Source organism: Chiroxiphia lanceolata, chromosome Z, assembly GCF_009829145.1.
Source record: "Chiroxiphia lanceolata isolate bChiLan1 chromosome Z, bChiLan1.pri, whole genome shotgun sequence".
NCBI lineage: Eukaryota > Metazoa > Chordata > Aves > Passeriformes > Pipridae > Chiroxiphia > Chiroxiphia lanceolata.
Window position 1 is genome coordinate 53,610,107 of NC_045671.1, and position 21,298 is coordinate 53,631,404.

The 21,298-nt window shown below is 36.7% G+C and overlaps 1 protein-coding gene across 3 annotated transcripts; it reads left to right on the forward strand.

Moving 5' to 3' along the window:
• Window positions 1–806: 806 nt before the first annotated feature.
• CARNMT1 (carnosine N-methyltransferase 1) lies at window positions 807–19,963 on the forward strand. Of its 3 annotated transcripts, none has more exons than XR_004354546.1 (8): window positions 807–1,162; window positions 3,633–3,828; window positions 4,794–4,957; window positions 11,944–12,084; window positions 16,194–16,372; window positions 17,395–17,504; window positions 18,470–18,573; window positions 18,813–19,963. XR_004354546.1 is itself a non-coding variant. In XM_032675873.1 (8 exons), exons 1-8 carry the CDS (start codon window positions 840–842, stop codon window positions 18,912–18,914), a joined length of 1,323 nt encoding a protein of 440 aa, XP_032531764.1. In that variant the 5' UTR covers window positions 810–839; the 3' UTR covers window positions 18,915–19,963. The 3 variants fall into 3 exon arrangements, 2 of the variants coding, with proteins under 2 accessions (XP_032531764.1, XP_032531765.1); XM_032675873.1 differs by having other exon boundaries at window positions 810–1,162; window positions 17,395–17,508; XM_032675874.1 differs by lacking the exon at window positions 807–1,162 and adding an exon at window positions 1,185–1,387 and having other exon boundaries at window positions 17,395–17,508.
• The last annotated feature ends 1,335 nt before the right edge of the window (window positions 19,964–21,298 follow it).

Here is a 21,298-nt window from a genome sequence, read left to right on the forward strand (position 1 = left end):
TCTGTTCCTGTTACATTACTTGGATTACTAAATGACTGCCACTGTCTTTAGACAGACAGCTAGGGTAGGGCATGCTCTTCAGCACCTCAAAATGGGGATGGTCCCTTGCAAATGAGGCCCTTGGGATCAGCCACCTCTTCTCAAAGCAGTTTGGAAAGGCATATAGTGACTTGCTGCAGGACACAGGGTGTCTGCATCCAGTGAAACAAGTTTTGTCAGGTGAAGGAGGATGGGCTCAAATGTCATCAAGGCCAAGGCGTGTTGTGGGGGGAAATACAGTATCTAGCGACTCACGCATGGCAGTTAAGCGTGCCTACTTGCTTTTCCCTCCCCATAGTTGGTCCTTGCATTTCCTTCTAGGAAACATAATCCGGCTTTAGTCTGGCGCAGAGGTTCTTGCAAAGTACTGCCTCGTCTCAGCACAGCTGCTCTGCTCATGGCTGCCTGCTCAGCGGGGCTGGATACCTTACCACAACCTGCTGCAGGCAACCCGGCGGAGACCTGAGCTTTGACTGCTGCACCAGGACTTCATCTGCGTGAGGACTCCGAATGGGCGCATCTGCGTCAGGCACGAGAGAGAGTGCTTCAGCGTCACTGCCGCCGTGTGCCAGCCACGCCGTGTCATTTCTCACACTGGCAGGGACGAGCAGTGCTCCACAGCCCATGTTGCTGCTGACACTTGACTCCAAGGCAGGGGACACCCGCCCAGGACGGACACCAACCCGCCCCCGCTCCGGCGCTGTCCTGCCCCGCCCCGCCCGTCGTCTCGCGATACTTCTTCCTCCGCCGAGCGGCCGGCGCGCGCCGGAAGGGAGGAGGGGCGCGTGCGCGCGCGGGGGATGTCGGCCACGTGCGCCGTGTCCCGGAAAGCGCCGGCGCCGCTGTCCCGGGGCGAGGGGGATCCGCCGACCAAAGTGATGCGCAGGGGGCTGCGGAGAGGCCACGAGGAGGAGCGGGAGCAGCTGCCGTGGCCAGGAGAGAGCGCGTGCGGCCGGGGCACGGAGCCCGAGGGGGAGCAGGCGGCCCCGCTCAGGGACGAGCGGCGGAGGCGGCGGCCGCTGGAGCCGAGGGCGCTGGCGGCGGCGGCGGCCAGGGAGGAGGAGGAGGAACGTCTGGAGCGGGAGCATTTCCGGAGGATCATCAACGCCTTCCGATATTACGGGTAACGGAGACCTGATCCCTGTGCGTGATGCCTGCGGGGTGGCCCTGCGCTCGCTGACCGGCCCCCGAAGGGTTCCGGGCTATCCCGCAGCTCCCGGAGCAGGGCGCTCCCCCGTGCGGTCTGCGCTCCATGGCGAGCACTGTGCCGGTGGCAGGGCACTCCAGCCCGAGTCGGGAAGGGGCTTCTGCGCCGCTTACCTTTCTGGATACGCTCAAGGTCGCTTTGATACTTGTCAGTTCGGAAGCATAAAAGAAAGCACCAAACCTGAAGAGGGTGTGAAAGATTTCTTAGGAGATAAAATACTCTAAGATACTGTAAAGTCTTCAAAACAATAGTAGTTCGTGCTGGCAAAGAAATGCAAATGGTGTCTCAATTATTGGGGAAATTCATGAAAGACATTTTAGTTTGCACGAGAGGTAAGGGCTAAAGGCTACCATTTTGAATAACATCTGTTGAGTTAGAAGAGGGCTTACTGGCCCCGTAGAAATTAGATAAATATAACTTTATGATTGAATCCACTGAATAGAAGAGGAAACAAGTTACTAAAATGGCGCGGTGGTGGAGACTGGCTGAAAAAGTCCAGTCTTCTTCAGTATTTTGGTAAACTGTATCCTGTTTTTAGGTTTGGGAAGCAGATTTGGGATGTAGCAACACTGTAGATATCTGTACTTCAGTAGACCAAGCCCCATCATGTGACTCATTACTGTGTTTGTCACAAGCGTAATTTTTACATGATAGTGAGATTCTTGATAGGAGTGGGTGATATTTATGTAACTTCTCCTGTTTGAGGTTTTCCTGTCTTCGGTTTTATTTGTTTTCCAGGATTAGTGTTTGAGTGGGGAGGTTGGTCTAGATGATACTTCAGTGTGTCTTCCCGAGTGAATTCTCTAATTCATTCTGGACGTATCAAAGACTTAGTTAAAAATATCTGATACTAGTGGCTATTAATGCAATTTCCAACTGTAATTTACTTATGTCAGTGATGTAATTTTATCCTCAGGCCTTACAAGCTGGGAACATCATTCTCAACCTCATGCTGAACTGTGGCTCTGGGTTGCTTTTGAATGCTTGTTTAGTAAATACATCAGAAAAAGATGTGACCTAAATTTTCAATACAGAATTTTCATTAAATTACCTCTGTCTCAAAGAAATAACTGTGAATGTAGGTGAAATTACATATCTCAGTAGTTTAAAATAATTGGAATTTTTGTTTACATACAGATGTTTATGAATTGGGAACATCTGTATGAATAAGGCAATAACACACTTTCAGATAAGTCCAGATCTTGTTCTTCTCGTCTTGAGAGAAATAGAATTAACTTCATTATTTGTAGTTCTGATTTCAGTGAATTATTAATTTTGCTAGGTGGTTGCAATTAGCCTGAAAGGGTGGAGAATTAGGTTCAAAGATATTTTTTTTCGGATAAAACCTTTCAAGAAGATGATGTTAAGTTAAGCTTATGTGCTCTGTACTGAGGATCAATTTATTTTTCTATTGTTTCTTCTCTGTTTCTTAATGTAATTTTAAACCAGTGTAGCTATTGTAGTGAACAAGCCCTTCTCAGAAACATGTGCATGAAATATTAACTGGTCAAATTTCAAGACTGAGGTTTCAACTATATGTAGCAGTTGCACCTTACTCTCACTGATGGTTAGTTTTCAACTTTGTACGGCTTTATGCTGACACAGGAGTTTGGGAAACTGCAGTATGACTTGACCAGCCTAAATGATTTGGTGGACAAAAGGGGCAGTGTCTCTTGTCCTGGCTTTATGACTGTGCTCAGCAACTAGACTTCTGTCAGTTTAGATAGAAGTCAAATCTAGAAAACTCTAGCGAAATCTTAGAAGATTCACCTTTTTTGTGAAACTTTTATCTTGGAGAAGTGGAGGAGGTATTTTTAGCTTGTATCAGTTCCATGATCAAATTCACAGTACTAATACTTAGGGTAATATGCTGTTAAAAAGGGGTAGGTTAGTGTCTTAGTGTGGCTGCTGGAACTCTGGCATGGTCCCACTATGACTTTTGCATTTCTTTCAGAAGCAGTTGATCTTGAGGATCCCAATTCGCACTCCATGTCATTTTTTCTGTAACCGAAGTTTACCACTGCATCCAGCTATTCATTCAATTTAATTTGGATTTGGGAAACAATCTTGGAGATGGTTGTTTGTTAAATTTTGTAGATCCATGGATTAAGGTAGTCATCACCTGCTCTGGAAATAAGCGGCTAATGATGAAACTTAAGTCCTTTTAAGCAGGAACATGTTAAAAAGAGTGATAATGTAGAACTAGATCTTTAAAAAATTTTTGCCTAAAAAATTCTTGAGAACTTGTTCTCTTGTAAAGAATTACAAAGTCTGATCACTTTCTGTGTATAACAAAGTGAACAATTGTCATTGGAATAGCTTACAGTGAATTATTTACATGTAATTTGTGTATTGGTTCTAAATATCTAAAACTTTTGCTTTTTAGAACGAATATGCATGAACGAGTGAACAGAACAGAGAGGCAGTTTAAGTCTCTCCCACCTAACCAACAGAGTCTTCTTCCTCAATTTCTTCCACACCTTGACAAGATTCGGAAGTGCATTGATCATAATCAAGAGATACTACAGACCATTGTGAATGACTGCGTTCATATGTTTGAAAATAAAGAATATGGAGAAGACGTATGTGAAAGTGGACTTTTTCTTGATCCAAAACTAAAGTCTGTATGCTTTGGGATTTTCTACATTTGTTTTTCATACCTCTAGGCCTCCAACTTTCCTTTTGCCTTTATTTTCTCATTTCTTGTTTCTTACTTGCTTACACTTTTCTCACTCTTTCACATTTTGTGAAGCTGATGCTTACTAGAGCTGTTTCTTGCTAGTTCTTTTAGGTACACTTAGGAAAACTAACAGAATCTGGCAGATGTTTGTAAAAAGGTATTTTTCTCTGTGGAGTTCTAGCTTTACTCTGCTTACATTTTAAAGTTATTTTTTCTGTTAACTATGTAGAACAGAAATGATATTGTCTGTCTTACTGTAGGTTATTATATGTTACAGCATTCTGAATTGGTTGCAATTCTAGGTAGGCCAAGTATTTTTAATGTTGTTATTGGTGAGCACTTTTTTACTGCTTGACCTGCTTTTTTAGTGTGGTGTCTCTGTCAAACAAAATGGCCCTCAGACTTAAAAGACTGACAGAGGTGGAAACTGAAGTCCTTTTTGGTATTGGTAGACAAAATTCAGTAATGGACAACTCTAAAGTGAGCTTCTTAGTGTTGCCATACTAGTACCTAAAGGGATCCTCTTTTCGGAGTAACCAGTTCAGCTTCTGCACTAGCTAGGCCCTGGTCCTTTCCTGAATAAGGACTACCAATTTGCTTTGCTATGCCATACTGCATGGTTTTTTTCTGATGTGGAAACTGGTCTCTTGGATGCCAAACGGAGACAGCAAACTCCGTATGTTTAGGATATTAAGGTGGATTTGAGCTCTGGTCCCAGGAATGAAAGGCAAGTGCTTTGTCAGCTAAAACTCCTAACAGCTCTTATAGCGTGACATTTTTCTGTTTATAATTTCCTTTTTTTCCCCCAAGACTCAAAAAACTTTGTACATTTTCCACTAACTTTTTTTTTTTCCCTACGTTAATCAGGGAAGCGGGAAGATTACACCAGCTTCAACATTTGACATGGATAAATTAAAGTCCACATTGAAACAATTTGTGAGAGACTGGAGTGAAGAGGGAAAGTCTGAGAGAGATTCCTGCTACCAGCCAATCATTAGTGAAATTGTAAAGAACTTTCCAAAAGAAAGATGGTAATAGTGTCTTAAGACTTATATTTATGTGGAGATAAACTGTTGCACAAATCTAACAAAGTTTGTGTGGAGTAATGAAAAACTTGGTTTCAAAATACAGGAGTTTTTGTGAATGCAGTGGAATTTATTTTTTAATCAGGAAGGTTTTTATTTCTAATACAAGGTGTTGAAAAAAACCATATTAATAAACTTCACAAAGTAATACCAGGTAAATCAGGAATAGTGTTTTGTTGTTGTTCTGCAGCTCAGTGTAACAGAATGTATTTAACCTTTCAAGTAAAAGACTTCAGGAGTGTGTGAAATTAACTCAGTTGTGGTCAGCAAAGAAAAGTGCAGGTTAGCAGATTATTGAAGTGTGTGTGCTGCAGATAAAAGCAAGGACCCTTGTGACAGCAGGAAGTATCACTATTGCCCTTCATGATGGAAGGAAGGAGGAATATTCTTAAGCTCTAGTGCAGTTGCACTTAGCTGCACTAAGTATTTACTCTGAAAATAGTAAATTCTAGGCTTGGTTTCAAACAGGTGTTACAAGACAATTCTTAAAAAAGCTTTGCTGCGTGTATGAGGGTAACTTTGTAACCATATTGGCTTGTTAACTCTGTAAAATAGTTGTTGATGCAGGGTTTTTTGGGTAACTTCAGGTAGAAGTATACTGGTAAAATCTCAAAAGGCAATAGTGCTATAAGAATTCCATGTTTAATGATTGTGTCAATTAATCAACTCAGTCATCTTAAAGTATATTTTAGGTAAAACTTAACAGTCTTACAGTTAGAATATATGAGAACTTTCTACTCACAAATGTAACAAGCCCCAACTTAGATTTGATATAGGTGGGTATTACTCTGGGGTTTTTTCTCTCTCAGTAATTGTTAATAATGTACTAGTACAAATTTGGAAAATCTCTTCTACTAGCCATTTTTTAGTTTCATTAGTAAAGACTGTGGTGGCAGAACATGGAATGGATGTGGTTGATTACTATTTTGCTTTAGACTGACTTATGTCAAAATAGAAAATGTTTTATCTGAAAGTGAACTTTGCAATGCTTTTAGTGCTAATAGTGCCCTACATAAGATAGAAATGAATTAAATACTGCAGGTTATTTGGTGCATCTCTGATGCGTGGGTCTATAGGAAAAATGTATAGTTAGGTAGCAGTTCACCTTTTTCTCTTGAATGCTAGCCTTTAATGGATTTTGTTTATGAGGGAGATAGCTTATGTCAAATCTTAAAAGATTCATGACTGAGGCTGAAAAATCTTGACTTTTACATTTGTCATCAAAGAACTCTATTTCAAAACCTCCAGTATATATTAGGAAGCAACATGTGGTAACAGACAGGGTGAATCTGAAGTTGGTAGTTTTGTGCTTCTTTACCAGGAGTTCTGGTGGTGGTCAAACAGAACTAATGCGACAGGGCATGTGTCCCTATTATGGTGGCTCTGGAATACCATTTGAGTTTATTTTGTCTCTGCCAAAATCTCAATACATCACTGTATAGATCAAACATCTCTACTACAAGTTTGAGTTTGTCAAACTAAGTGGTGGGGTTTTTTAATTTCTAAAATATGTTTTAAATAAATACGTTATTTAAAAGTTTAATATTCATTATCACTATGGAGCTGTTGTAGCACTTGCGCAAAACCTTTTCTCTGTTCACATATTGTTAGCTACTGTCTAGCTCATTCTTCTTCCTAGTTACCAAAGGCACTCTCCTACTTAGGTATACTTACCTCTTTGAGGTAAGAAGCAGAATCATGTACTATCAAGCTTAACTGGCAGTGTGAGAAGTAACTTCCCTGGCAGGGCATGCTAGCTAGTCGGTCTGGTATACAGTTTTATACAAGCTTCACTCTCGTCCCTCGTGACAGGACTTGAGGAAAGAGCATGAAGCTGAATCAGGGAATGTTTAGACTGGACATCAGGAAATGTTTAGACTGGACATCAGGAAAAAGTTATTCACCCGAAGGATGGCTGAGCACTGGAACAGGCTCCCCAGGGAAGTGGTCACAGCACCAAGCCTGTCTGAGTTCAAGAAGTGTTTTGACAATATTCTCAGGCACATGGTGGGATTTTTGGGGTGTCCTGTGCAGGGCCAGGAGTTGGACTTGATGATCCTGATGAGTCCTTTCCAACTCGGCATATTCTCTGATTTTATGATTTTGAAGGATAGTGGGTTTTGCAGTTTGAAGGTATGGACAGGGCCTGAACTGACCATAGTGGAGTTATTCTGTCTGTTGTTTGTAGTGGGAGAGGACTAATGTGGACACCAATGTATGAAAACAGGTTGTAGATGAACCTCAGAGTTCAGCTTGGCATTTCTTTAGAGTTCTCTTTTGTGCTGAAGTCTCCTGAGATGATGAAATGAAAGTGCTAGACAAAAAGTGCATTGGTAGCACTGGGTGATGAAAACAAATTTTCTAGATGTATTTTGCATTAAAAATGATAAAGAAATAAATATTTAAAATTTAAAACTGTCAGTGCAAGTCACCTTTTACTTTGTAAAAGAAATTGTAATCTACATAAAATTTGTAATACTCAGTGGAATGGTACATGCAGTTTCTAGTCAACATAATTTGTTAACATCATTGATTCCTTGCATTGGAATCATGTGAAAAAGGAGTTTAAATTTTTGAAACTATTAAAGTATATTTCGCTCCATGCACGCACATGTTGTAGCATGCTCTTTGCAAGATTGACCTGTATGGGTTCAGTTGGTATGTAAAGAACAGGAAAAGCAGCGAAGTATTGTATATGCTTGCTTTTCTGGGAAGCAGAAGAAATACAAGCAACGGTTGAAAGTAGCTGTAAATTACAACAGTCTGAAAAGCTGCTACTGTTATCCTGTGTTTCAGTCTAGTCTTCTGATAAGACTGTCATCTAAAAATAAAATACATGGCCAGAGCTATTCCTGCCCTTATTCCTCTTCAGAAATAATTCATTCTTTCTTCTTAGCAGAATCTGTTATTAGGATCAACCAAGCATTTTTAAGTGAAATCCCATGAGATCAGGTCTTCCTGAAGAACTGATAGATTTCCTGCATTATTCATGTTGGAATTTAATTGTTTCAGCTCACAGGTGCTCTGTAGTATTTAAATTTCTTGTATTTCTTCAATCTGAATGAACCATGATCACTGCTTTCTGAAGGAGAAAATAGTAAAACATAGATACATTTTTATTTCTTGATGGAATATGTTTGTTAAAGCATTTTTGCAGGGAAGCATTTAAGTTGAAAATCTAAATAAGCATACTGATACATTTTTTCTGATTCCCCTTTTTTCTGTTGTCTTTGTTTCCTTTCACTTCTACTGTTGTTACCCTTCCTGTTTAAGTGAAAGGATGTAAAGATCATCAGCTTCTTTTCCAAAAGAAATCTAAGAAATAGTTAACCTTTTTGTTAATTATCATGGCCAAGAACAGTATACTTAGGTATTTTTTCCATTGTTTGCTTCTCATTAACGTGGTCTCCGGAATCAACTATAATTTGAAATTTATCTTTGTTATCCTGTCCAGCAATCAATTGCATTTTCCAAGGTGCTGGCAGAACAGCCCAAAAGAGATCACCAGAGCTTAGTTTCCTTTTTATATGAAAAACAGCTTATTGGTCCTGAGCTTGATTATACTTCTTGAATGTGCTCAGTCACATTTATAGTAGAGTTGAAATTTCTGCTTTATTTGAATTTTATTTAACTTTATAGAACATACATCTGTCCTTGGAGGTTTTTGTACTTAGCTTAAGCTTCCCTTTAAACATTGGACTTAAGAGCAAACTATATCATCAGTGTTACCACAATCCACTGAATGCTTTGCAGATCTTTACATGAAAGTATGTAAAACTCAGCTGCCGAGTTTGAGAAAAACTGGTCTTCAAATTATTGTGCTGTTTAGTGTTTGTCTTTAAAAAGTCTCTGAAAATATGATTTAAGTAAAATAATGAAAATCCTATGCTGAGAATTGGATTTAAATATACAGGCATTGTAAACACCAGGAAAGGATTCCCACAGTGTGGTTTTATTTTGATATTTCCACTGATGAGAAGACCATCTCTGTATGGGATGTGTATTTATCACTTCTTTTCATTACATAAATTGAACTGCAGTGTTCAGTTTATGAAAATGAGTTTCATGTTTCATGAGATACACTAATTTTCATTTTGCTGAGCATGTCTACCACTTTAGCACCATTAATTTTGGCTACAGCACAATATGCATGAAATAAGCCTCTGTTTTAATCATGTTTAATGTTTCCCATTAAAAAAAGCACACCTTTAAAGAAGTTAAAATCTTCCTTAAAAGCTGAAGATATATCACACTGCAAAATGCAGTACAAAAATGTCATGATGGATTTTGGTTGTTTCTGATATCTCTCCACTATCTTTTTCTAAGAGACTTTTCTAGTTTCAGAGTTGAGCCAAACAGAACCATGCAGCCCTCTTGCCTGCTTTCCCTGCTCTTTGGCTAGCCTCCTCTCCCTACCAAGTTAATAGGCTAATGTTTCTACTCTACTGGACCACAATTATTTAGTGGATATTTGTTGATTACCCACTTATGTTCCTAACTGCTGGTAGATGTGTCGTAGAAATCCTGCTGCTGCTGACTGGATCAAGGGTAGTTTTCACTGTGCATAACTTTGGGTTATTATATTATTGCAGGTTTTGATTTTTTTTTTTTAATTGTCTTAGCTACTGCTGCAATCACATATCCACCAAAAGAAAGTGTGTTTTTTCTAATCTGTTAAAGGACTGTGGCCATTAAAAAAGCAGTTTCTGTGCAATTAAAGAATTTTAGCTATTGTCACGATTTAAAATTCAACATACATAGTGCATTGGGGTGCTTCCACTACCACAGCTTTCATACCTTAATTTTTTTTTAATTCATTAATAGGTTGTAACAAACAATTCTTTTTAAGTCTTGAAAAGAAAAAGGTGTTTGACCATTTTTTCTGAAAACAGGACACTGTCAGCAGTGACTACTTGTTATGCAGTCAGTTTGCCACATACCTGATTTCTCTGACTATAAATTAAAAAAAAAATGCTCTTGAACCATTTTGGAAGGCTAGTTCAATGTTAGTGGACTGAGGTTTGGTTATATTGTATTTATTAGCTGTGCTCTGTAGGCTGAAATGAAGTTGATGGCCAGGGCCAGTGTCTGGCAACTGATGTAAAGAGTATAGGTAGAAATTACATTGCTAACAAATTTCCAGTCAGGCTTTAATCCCTTAATAAAGGTACAAATGAAAGTTTAGTTAAGACTGCACTAGAAAAATACAATAGAAAACTACTTACTAAGAGAGAATTTGGAAAATTAATTTAGAAATACGAAAACTTTATATTGTGAATGAAAAGATATAAGACAATTACAAGTAATTTAAAATCAACTTGACTGTTAGGGGCTTTATCTTGTTTTAGGATGCATAAAGGTGCAGATTTCAAAATACGAATACACCTGCATTATTAGGTTGTTTTAAGAAAAGTCTTTTTTCTAATCAGTGTGTCATAATCTTAAAAGTGGCTTAAGGCTTTTCAACCCATTCATTGTAGAAGTGTCCACATGGGTGTGCTAAAATCTGTGTAGAGCTAGTCTAAATTTTTCATGAATAAAGTGAAATTGTAAGGAAATGAAGAAATAGATGAGGTTAGAAACACATTTAGAATAACAGTGTATCACTATGAATAGGAAAAACTTTAGATTGAGGCTTTTCTAGCTTCTTCCAGAAAGTGCATTTTCTTCTTCCTTCTTCTTCTGGTTCCATATTTTCAAAAGTATTGTCTTGAGCATATAGTTTTCTCCTGAATTAATTTTTTTTTTCAGTAGGACTGTCTTCTGGTTTCCCTTGTAGACTAGAGGTAGTGAGAACCGTTGCTTCACAGGAGTGCTCTTAAGTAATAACAAAGCCTTGATTTCCTACTTCTTTTTAATCAGAAAAAGAGCCTGCACATATAATGAGAATGAAATGAAAGTCAGGAATGATTTTTCCGTTTCAGAGGCGTCATCACTAATTATGTGATTAGGTCAAAACCCAAAAGACGCTGTTAAAACTTCTTTGTTACATTGTGTGCCCTTTAGAAAAGAATAATACTTTCTGTTGATTTTGGGTAATAGTGTTCAGAAATGTACAGCTTTTCAGAATTTACATAACTCCTTCAGTGATCTTTGTGCTTATGCAGCATGCATATTCCTTTTTAGATTAAGTATCTTTTCAGTTTGGCATGGGAGTGGGTTTTGTTTTATGAGTGGAGATTTCATTGCACTGTGGTGGAAGTCTGATGGTTACAGGAAGTCTGTATTGCCTTTTCTGCCTCAAAGAGGAGCAAATTTTGAGATTTTTAGTTCTCCTATTCGTTAGTTGGTCCACTTGGAAGATGGGAGAGATTTTTCTAGGTATTTCAGTAAACGCACTGCTGGATGTCTTCTGGTTGTCTTCAACTTGATGCCTAGTTAGGGTTAAAGGGCTGGAGAGCCAATTTAGGAAATACGTCACTTAGATACTTCAGGGAAACCCACAGTTGCTGAGATGGTGACCAAGGTTTTTACATTCTGAATTGCACATCAGATTATGGAGATTTTATGTTTCTCATTTCTCATGTCAAAATACTTGTTTATTTTTCATGCAAAGTAACAAAAATGTATATAGAATACTTGCTGATTATCAGTGGGACTCAGAAAAATATATGATTCATATGATAATATTCTATTCACTTAAGAGATTTTTGGCTTGATAACTGTAAAAGTTTTAAGGAAAAATATCATTCACTAATTATGCTCTGTATTCTGAATGAGGGTTGTATATGTTCTTTTAAGTAGTTTCTGTGTGTTGTTTTCACTGTACAATTAACCAATCTGATCAGAACTGGCTCAGTTTCCATTTAAAAATAAAGTCATACAGGAAGTATAATATCTAAGTATATGGGGGGAAAATGTTTGAGTGGACCTCTAAGTTGTGTTAAGAGGTATCAGATAAAGACTTAACTATTATTTTTGTTCTGTTGCAGGGATTTCTCCAAAGTTAATATCCTGGTACCTGGTGCTGGGCTAGGTAGATTGGCGTGGGAAATAGCTATGCTCGGTTATGCTTGCCAAGGAAATGAATGGAGCCTCTTTATGCTCTTTTCTTCTAACTTTGTACTCAACAGGTATATAGCTTACATTTTACTTGCTGATTAAAACCTAGAGAGGCAAAGTCATAAATGAGAAAAGTCTGAATTTGTAAATCTCACAAGAACAGATTTGTAAGTCCTAATACAGGACACACATAACCACTGTTTACAATGTTTTAATGAAAAAAAAAAAAGTCATAGGGATAAATGGGGAAGAAGGGATTGTATCTGAGTCATTAAAATTATAGGAAGCATGGGATTTAAGTTATGAGATGCAGAATCTCTAGATTGTACCACAGATTTTCTGCAAAATTTTGATTAGGTTTTGTGATTTATTTCACATGGTTCTGTAAAATGCGCACCTCTCTTACTGGTGTCAAATATGGGCTCTTAAATATGTTTGTGGTATGTAGTGGTGGTGATTATTAACAGAGGAAAGCTGCTAAAAGAACGTATTACCTTCCATACTAAGATTTTAGGCACTGTTTTGACATGAAGAACAACCACTGAAGCATGCTGAGCATGAGTGGCTAAAATAAGAGTTAACAGTTCCACAATTATGCAGAGGTAATAGATTTGAATGTAGTAAATTTCACTTTACAGGTTTAATTTCAAATTACATTTTTGTATTTGGTATTCTGCCACTTGCATTGGAAATTACTGGTTTCAGAATAAAGTTATTAGAGAGGAAAGAAGGCAGCACATGCAACTGTTCTTTTAAGAAAGAGGGTAGGAAGACTACAGGTGGGCAAATATGAAAGTGGTCTGGGGGATGTTTTGTTTTTTTTGGTGGAGTTGGTGCCAAGTTCAGAGAGACAATTTACCAGTCATTCATCAGTCTCTAAGTGTACACCTTTGCTGAAAACACCTAAACTATTGGTTTGTATTCTGTATTACCATAAAATATAAAGATCTATTTGTAGACTGATTGTCCACAGTGCACTGTGATGATCTTACATCTCTTACAGCTTACTGTTCAAAAACAGCAAGAGGAAAACACTGTTTATGATGGCTGCTGCGTCTGCGTGTAACAGTAGTGGTCAGTGTATTGAAAATAGATATTTACTGGAGGTTCATTTGTTCTTTTTTCCTGCATTATTCTCAAATGAATCATCTGCTGGTGAAATTGTATATTACTGTTGATCTGACTGATGCCTTGCAGCTATTGAAAGGAAGCCACATTCCTCTTGTGCTTTGGAACTTTTGAAATTATTCAAAGCAGCATAAAAGTATTCATTTCCCATCTTTGGTAGCACTGATCAACTGTCACAGAGGTTAACTTCATCCCTTCCATCCCTACTTCATCCCTACCGTTCTGCCTGATGGCATGCTTCCTTAAATAATGAGTCTTTGGCCTGTATGTGGAATTGTCCTGAAGATTAACGCTTAGCTAACAGTGGTAATCATTCTTAGCATCTAGTGCTCGTGTAGTGTTTCCTGTTTATACAGGATATTTAGCAAAGAGGTGTATATGCATTAAACTTGCTAACAGTATGTGATTTTAGACAGCAAAATTGAGTGTTATGTAACTGCTGTAATCTTCATCACTTCTGGGCAAATTATCAGTTATATCTCCTTGGAAGAGAATACTGCTAACCTGACTATGAACTGCAGTCAATTCAGTTCAAATCCAAGCATTTTCCTTTCCGCCAGATCTATCTGGGGGCTTGGTGTGTCTTTTATGAAGGTCTTAGGGACTTGGAGAATCTTTCAGTTTAGTCTTAAATGGCTGTTCACAGTTAGCCTTCTGAAATGGACATCTTTGATTTCCTGAAACTGGAAGAAACAGCAATCATCAATATGAGCTGAAAATAGTAGTTAAGGAAGAGTGGTAAAAACCAAGGATTTAGTGACTTAGTTTTTAACTATAGTCTCAATTTAATTTCTTTTTTCAGTTGATGAAAGCATGAGGATTTTGCTAACACGTGCTTACCAGTTTGGATATACCTTCTTTCTCTGACCATGGTTCATTTTTAGGAGGACAAAGTACTGTTTTGAGTGTCAGTTGCTACAGTGACTTAAAATTTCTGTACACAAAGTGGTATCTGCTGATTTTCACATATTTAAAAAAAAATCTTAATTTTCTTAGATGGTGAACTTCTGTTACAGTGGATAGAGGTGCATGGTATGATATGTAGAGTATGTGTCAAGGCATAACTGTGGTCACTGTAAGTATTTGAAATTATTTAGAATGTGTTGTTCTGTTGAGGAAGCACTAATTTGAGAATAAAGTGATCCTGGAGTACTTAAACTACAATGGCTCCAAAGCTCCTTCAGTTCTTTTATGGGAAATTCTACTTTTCCTTGTACGTGTAAGGTTTTTATGTGGTGTATTTTTCTAGTGTTTGCTTGAGTTCTGGATATAATGACAGATGTCAGAGGTGATCACCGGTGGTACAGACACACTTCATTTCTTAAAGTTTTGGAAGAGGAAAAACTGAAAAGCATAATCTGTTCTTCTGCGTCTGCTGGGCAGCCTAAAGCCACAGGACACTTTACTTCCCTGTGAGATCTGACAGGAGGGGAAACAACACTAAAGTGGTATCTGTGTGGATGAGACAGGAGCAGCTGGTTGCTGACATGCTGTTTTCTAGAGCACAGGGTCAATAGCCTTAGTGTCACTCACTTTGAGAAAGTTCCATTCGAGTAATATAAAATCACTTTGTACACAAGTTAAAATAGAGTTAGTTTAAAAAAGCTTTAATTAACACCAGTAGAATTCGTGCTAGCAATTGATTAATCTGTACATTCTGGAAAGAATTTAATTTTAGATAAATCTTGACATTTGCAGAAGGCTTGTTTGTTGCATGTCCATGAATGCCTTAGGATGAAAACAGTTAAACTACTCTTGATCTATAAACCAGTGGTCAGAAGTGAGATTTGACCTATCAGTTTTTTCCAGAACTGAACAGTAAATGCCCTGCCCCTATGGAAAATAAAGAAGTGTGCCACAATTGAATAAGTTAGAGTTTTATAATATAACATATGTGACACGTTTTGTTGGAATGATGGAATTGCAAAGGACTAGAGTACTTAGTTTTGAAGTACAGATTGCTGAAGCTGGAGATGGTGGTTTTCAAGCTTGTATATGAAAAGGGGTTGGTCTTTTCTTTTAAATTAGCAGTTTCCTTTGGAACTGTTTCAGTATACTGCTGCTCAAATAAAAGTCAGTTTTGTATTATTTTTTAGTTGATAAAAAGAAATATAAATATGACATGAAGAAGGTAAAAAATGTTATTTCAAAGACCATCGCAGATGTATTCTAACTACCAGCCAAAAGAATGCACTTTCTATAACCCAGTAAATTGCTTGCAGTTTATGGAGCATTCCATGATATGTATTTTATGGGACAGCTATGTCCTCTGTTGTCTCTGAAAGAAAATGTTTTCATTTTTTAGTTACAAACTGATTTTACAAGACCATGGGAAAAGCTTCTTATTATACTTAAATGCTGTATTTTATAACTTTTTAAAAGAAGAGTTGATTTAGTTAGTCATGTCAACCCAGAAATTTTATTCTACAAAGACATGTTTACTTAGTGTAATTGCAGTGATCCAGATGTTACAAACTTAAAATGACTTCTAGTGTGCTTTGCAAAATAGCATTTATTTATTTTTTTTAAATTTTAAAGCATCCTTTCCGTTAGCATCTGGAAAATGCTTTTAATGTGCTGGGTCTCAGAACCTTCTATGATTATGGTTCAGAAAAGACTGAAAAATCTAGAATGAGAACAAACATTTCCAATAAAATTAATGGAACTAATGTTACTCCTTTTTTTTTTTTTTTAAATAGGAAGATAAATGATCCAGAAAATCATAGCTTTATAGAATACAGTAAATCATAAATTTCATTATTCTTACTAAATAAACTTATGTATTTTCTTTTCAGCAGAGAAATGAGTTAGAGAAAATTATAAAAAGTTGGAAAAGAGAATTCTAAAACTGGGTGGTTATTTTGCGATAATTCGTGTGTTAGAGTAAAATTAATTTTTTGATCAGTTCATAATGATGGGCAAATCTGAAGTGTTGTGAACTAGATTAAGTCCTTTAGCAAATGTGTAGCTTTTACAAAAACTTTGACACTTATATTTCTAAGAGGTAAGCAATTAGTTGAAACTGAATTTTGCCGATTTTCATATTTTGCAGATGCTCTGAAATTAACTCATGTAAGCTTTATCCCTGGATTCATCAATTTAGCAATAACAGAAGATCTGCTGATCAGATACGACCAATTTATTTCCCAGATGTTGATCCTCACAGTCTTCCTTCTGGTTCAAACTTCTCTATGACCGCAGGGGATTTTCAAGAAATTTATTCTGAGTGCAGTGAGTAAATGCAAACCCCTAGGCTGTCCATGTATCTTCAGAGTATTTGGGATAGTTAATGATTAGAGAGAGAATGGAACTGTGTCTACAAGCACTGGGGAAAACTGTAGAAAAACTGTAGTAAAACTAGCTACTAACTGTAGCAAGATTTTCTTATTCAGAATATTTCTCCAGCTGTATAATAAAGTGCAAATCATTAGGTCTATTTCTTATTCCAAATCAGCTTTTCTTTTCTTCTTAGTAATAAAAAGAATACAGATGCCTCCTTGTCTAACAGATCTTGCAGGACCCTTCCTTACAGTTACTTAATTTTCTGAAGATTCTGTCTTTACCATTACAACATCTGATACTGGCATAAATCCTCAAGACTTTTTTTTATTTTATTTACAGAACTTAAAATTTTTGCAATTTCAAGAATGCAATTTTAGAGAAAAACAGGGAGACTCATGCATTAAAAGGTAGATTTTGAAAGTTCCTGCTTGTTAAATTGACCAGTAAAAAACAGCTGGGGAGATATTCAGATACTGAATAAAATGTTTTAAAGCTAAGTGATTTGTGAACGTAGACTTGTATTGTTCTAAATACTAACTAGGGAGGCCTAAAGTCACTGGGTATTTTTGCAGTTATATTTTTAACAGTTATATGAAGTTCATAGGACAGGTGAGTAATAGCACACTTGGGGCTTCATTTATATAAAATGTTACAACATTTACATTTTACAGTATATACGTCAATTTATGTGTATGACCAGTTTTATGAAGTGTACACATACATAACTATATGTAATGTTTCAGAGTGTGTGTGTACATATACACACTATACAGGTCAAATGAACCCAAACATAACAATTTTTAATATAAAACAAAATATTTTATTTACTTGTAAACAAAATTAGGAGCCTTTGGATGTTGTTAGTTGAAGGTAATTCTGAGTATGTGAACAAATGTCAGGGTTAAATGATGAACTTTCACAGGGTAAAAGCATTCAAACTAATCTCTGTATACTTTGCTCCTTTTATGCAGATACGTGGGACTGTGTAGCAACTTGCTTTTTCATAGATACAGCACATAATGTTATTGATTACATTGATACTATATGGAAAATACTAAAGCCTGGAGGAATATGGATAAATGTAGGCAAGTGTGACCAGCCTCTCTTTTTGACTTATTTTTGATCAAATAACAGGCATCTAATACTTGAAAAGTGTCTGTGGATGAGTGTGTCTATGCAGAAAACTGTACAACTAGAAAAATACAGGGCTTGGAAATTATCTCAGAAATGTTCAAAATATGTCCAGATGTTTGCTAGTTACAATCAAGTGAACGCCATGTGATTTTTAAATAGGCAAGTAAATCTTCCTAGTGGCAGGTTTAGCATTTGTGCATCAAACATTTGTTATTTGACAAATGTAGTGTTCTATATTCTTTTTTGCTATTTTTCTAAGAAAGTAAAACTTATTCTATGTGTAAATACACTCTTGCCTTTTTTTTTTAATGTCTAATTGGTACTGTGCTTCTAAGCAGACATTTTGGCAATGAGATTTATGTATGCCTTGGATCAAAACAAAAGAGATTTAATTGAAGTCTTCTGTGGTGAAGGAATGTCAGACAAAACTCAGGCATTAAATATTTTGCACAGTAGAAATTGGTCAGTCACTGGGCAGTCAGTCACTGTCCCAGTCCTGGCCAGTCACAGAGTGCAGGCAGAGCTCCTGAGCTTTAGAGAGAGAGGTAATGCTGGACTGAAGAAATTTTAAGACACAGAAAACACAATCTGGTGGGGAATGTGACAAATTGTTGAATAAGCAGCTGAAGTAAATTTAGTTTTGCATTTTCTGAAATTCATTATAAAAATCATACTTGAGTGATAGAAATACATTCTTTTGTCAGTATTTATAGAATCATAGAGTGATTTGGGTTGGAAGGGACCTCAAAGATCATCTAGTTTCAACCTCCCTGCTGTGAGCAGGGAACCTTCCACATTTTTGAATATGTGAGTCTGGATATAAGCATTTGTTGTACTTTCAGTATATGCTCTTGATTTTTAAAACATTTTTGTCTTTTTGATAGCCATTTCTATTGTATCTTTGTACTCTAGGTCCTCTCCTTTACCATTTTGAAAACTTGGGAAATGAACTTTCTATAGAATTAAGCTATGAGGATATAAAAAATGTTATCCTACAATATGGATTCCATATAGAGGTAAGAACATGGTGCAGTTTGCAATGAGTAGTATTGGTATAAACCAAGCAAACTGCTTTGATAAACCACCATAGTTCAACATAATGGTATTTATTAATAACATCTAGGAGTATGTGTTACAAATTATCTGCTTTTCTCATTTTTGAGAGGTGTACAGATGAGCCTTGAAATCTAATATAGCAATTTCTTGTATAGTTTCTGTAGAGAAGCTGTCTTGAAAACTGCTGCTTTGTTTTTAGGTGGAGAAAGAATCTGTACTGTCAACTTACACTGTGAATGAACTCTCCATGATGAAATACTACTATGAATGCGTGTTGTTTGTGGTGAGAAAACCAGAATAGTAGTGGTCTGAATAGGTTAATGAGAAAAAAACTGTTGGCTTGAAAGCTAGAAATGAGGGTAAAATGGTCTGGGTGATGTATGAACACAATCTCACATAGTGGTGCCTTCTTATTCCTAAGAGGATATAGATAGTGTCTATTTTCTTAATATCTCTATTGCTGTTCGGACATACACTATGCCATGCATATTTGTAATATACTTGTGAAGGTGGAGGATGTAATGTTCACATACACTGTCATTGTGCTTTGGAGTGCATTAGAAATAAAAGCAAAAATGTTTCTTGAGAACAAAATTAAATGTTTGCCATAAGTAGGCTAATTCTCTGCATATGCTGCCTAATATTTCATAGATTTATAGTGATTTTTTTCTATTATCTGATATTAGGAGTGCATGTAGGTGCTTACTGTATTATCTGTGTCATGTTTAGAGAAGTATTTTTAAATGTATACTTAAATTATGAAGTCTGAAATGGTTGGAAAGTGGTAAAATTATTCTTGACCGATAAAATAGCCATCAAAACTGGTAGAGCATTTTCTGTGGAACTGAAATGAAGTCGATTATTGTATAAATGCTAATCTTTGACTGTACCACTGTTAACAGTTTAATTAAAATACAGAGCCTGTGGGCAATTTGAAATACTATGTGAAAGCAGAATACTGAGTGAAGAAAAAGCAGTGTGTCACAGAGAAGCAGTATGATAACCTCAGTTGAGGAATACTACCAATTTTGATTGAGCTTTGTGTTGAAACTGAACTGTGTTAGATGCTTTGCCATCTTGTAATACATTGATTTTGTCATCTGTCGTCTTAAGCTAAAACTTCCAAAGTTGATAAACATAGCTGAGTTATCCATGCCATGTGTAGGTAGTACAACATAAAAACATCTGTTGGCAGTGAAGCTATGAGAAATAAAATGCATTTTTTTTATTACAAAACAAAATTATAGGCACATCGTGAAGTTGTAAGGTATGCAGTTCCAAACTGGACTGGGTACCAGGGTTCTTTTGCAGCCAGGATAAGGGAAATATAAAGTTCCTAAAAATTAAAATCTTTCTGGACCATTTGGCAAATTTTGAATAGAGGCGTTTCTTTTTTTCTCTCTGGGCTAAGAACAAGGGAAGATCCATCATTTTTGACAGAGGACACCTCGCAGCCAATGGGAAAGAAGGTAGAGCCCCTTTTTGGAGAAAAGAAGCCTTTTTAGGCAAAAATTAATATATTAAACTTATCTGAAAAAGGATGGGATTTTGTAAAACTGTAAAACACATGAAATTTAAACCCAAGGGGTCTTTTCTCCCCGGGACTTTGGTGTGAGATGAGACCGGCTCATGCTGAATAAACCTTTCCTTGATGATACAGTTCCTTTGTTTCATAGGTAATTGAATCTTTCTAAATTAAATAACGAGAGATTTCTCACAAAGTTACATGTAAATATGTCCTATAACCTAATCACCTCTGCATGAGTCAGGATATGCAGGATAACTTCAGACACTTTATCCTTCTGACTTCTTGGCTTGTTTCTTATACTAATGTGTTTTTTTCCTAGCAGATGTGGCTTAGGTGAATATTTAATGTACAAGTCATGATACTATACAAGAGGCTGAATCTCCTGTCGCTTGGAAGTTATGATGTACATGAGAACAACATTAATTAATAATCACTATTCTGAGTGGAGATGTTATGTTAAGCATTTTGTTTTCTTAATATATTAATTACGTTAAGTATCATTTTCATGCATTTTCAAAATGGTCTTTAAAATATAAAAGCATTTTGAAGGCTCAAGTTTTTTTTCATATTTGGCCTTAATGACACTGGAGACCTGTCTTTCATGGTGGTGTCCTAATCACCTCCCTTTAATAGATTTGGTACAGCTTTTGGATTTTTCCAATTAAGGCCAGAAATTTGTGCCTTTATTCTTAAATTGAAAATCTGCAAGGAGGAAAAACACCGACATTTTTTTTCTAGTTTGAACACCACATAAGAAAGCACACATCTGTATATCTTTCAGTACTTTGCCCCTTTCCATTCAGAATCCTTATTGAAATAGAGGTTTCTGATCAACAGCAGTTTTTAAGTATACCATGGCTTAAACTAGTCTTATTTGAACTCTTCTTTCTAAAAGTGCACCACCATGACTCAGTTCCACAAATGAGGTGTCAAAGGTCTACCCTGCTCCAAGAGAGATGTGTTTCAAGAAGAAACAGTGCTATTGCAACATAAAATTAAAAATAAAACCCCTTGCACACTTAAAAATAAAAAAGCCACTTGCTTTAATTTCTGTATTGTACCATTTACTTTAATTTTTGAGGGAATTTATGATTCTTTGCTTTAAATCTGCTTTTCTTCTACCAGAATATGATTAGCATTTTACTTAATTTTCAAGC

Excerpts from the sequence above, each read along its gene's own strand:
- CARNMT1 (XM_032675873.1), top strand. The coding sequence starts at position 840 with ATGTCGGCCACGTGCGCCGTGTCCCGGAAAGCGCCGGCGCCGCTGTCC. Across the intron at positions 3,829-4,793 it reads ATAAAGAATATGGAGAAGAC|GGAAGCGGGAAGATTACACC; the intron begins GTATGTGAAAGT and ends TACGTTAATCAG. Across the intron at positions 18,574-18,812 it reads AATATGGATTCCATATAGAG|GTGGAGAAAGAATCTGTACT; the intron begins GTAAGAACATGG and ends CTTTGTTTTTAG.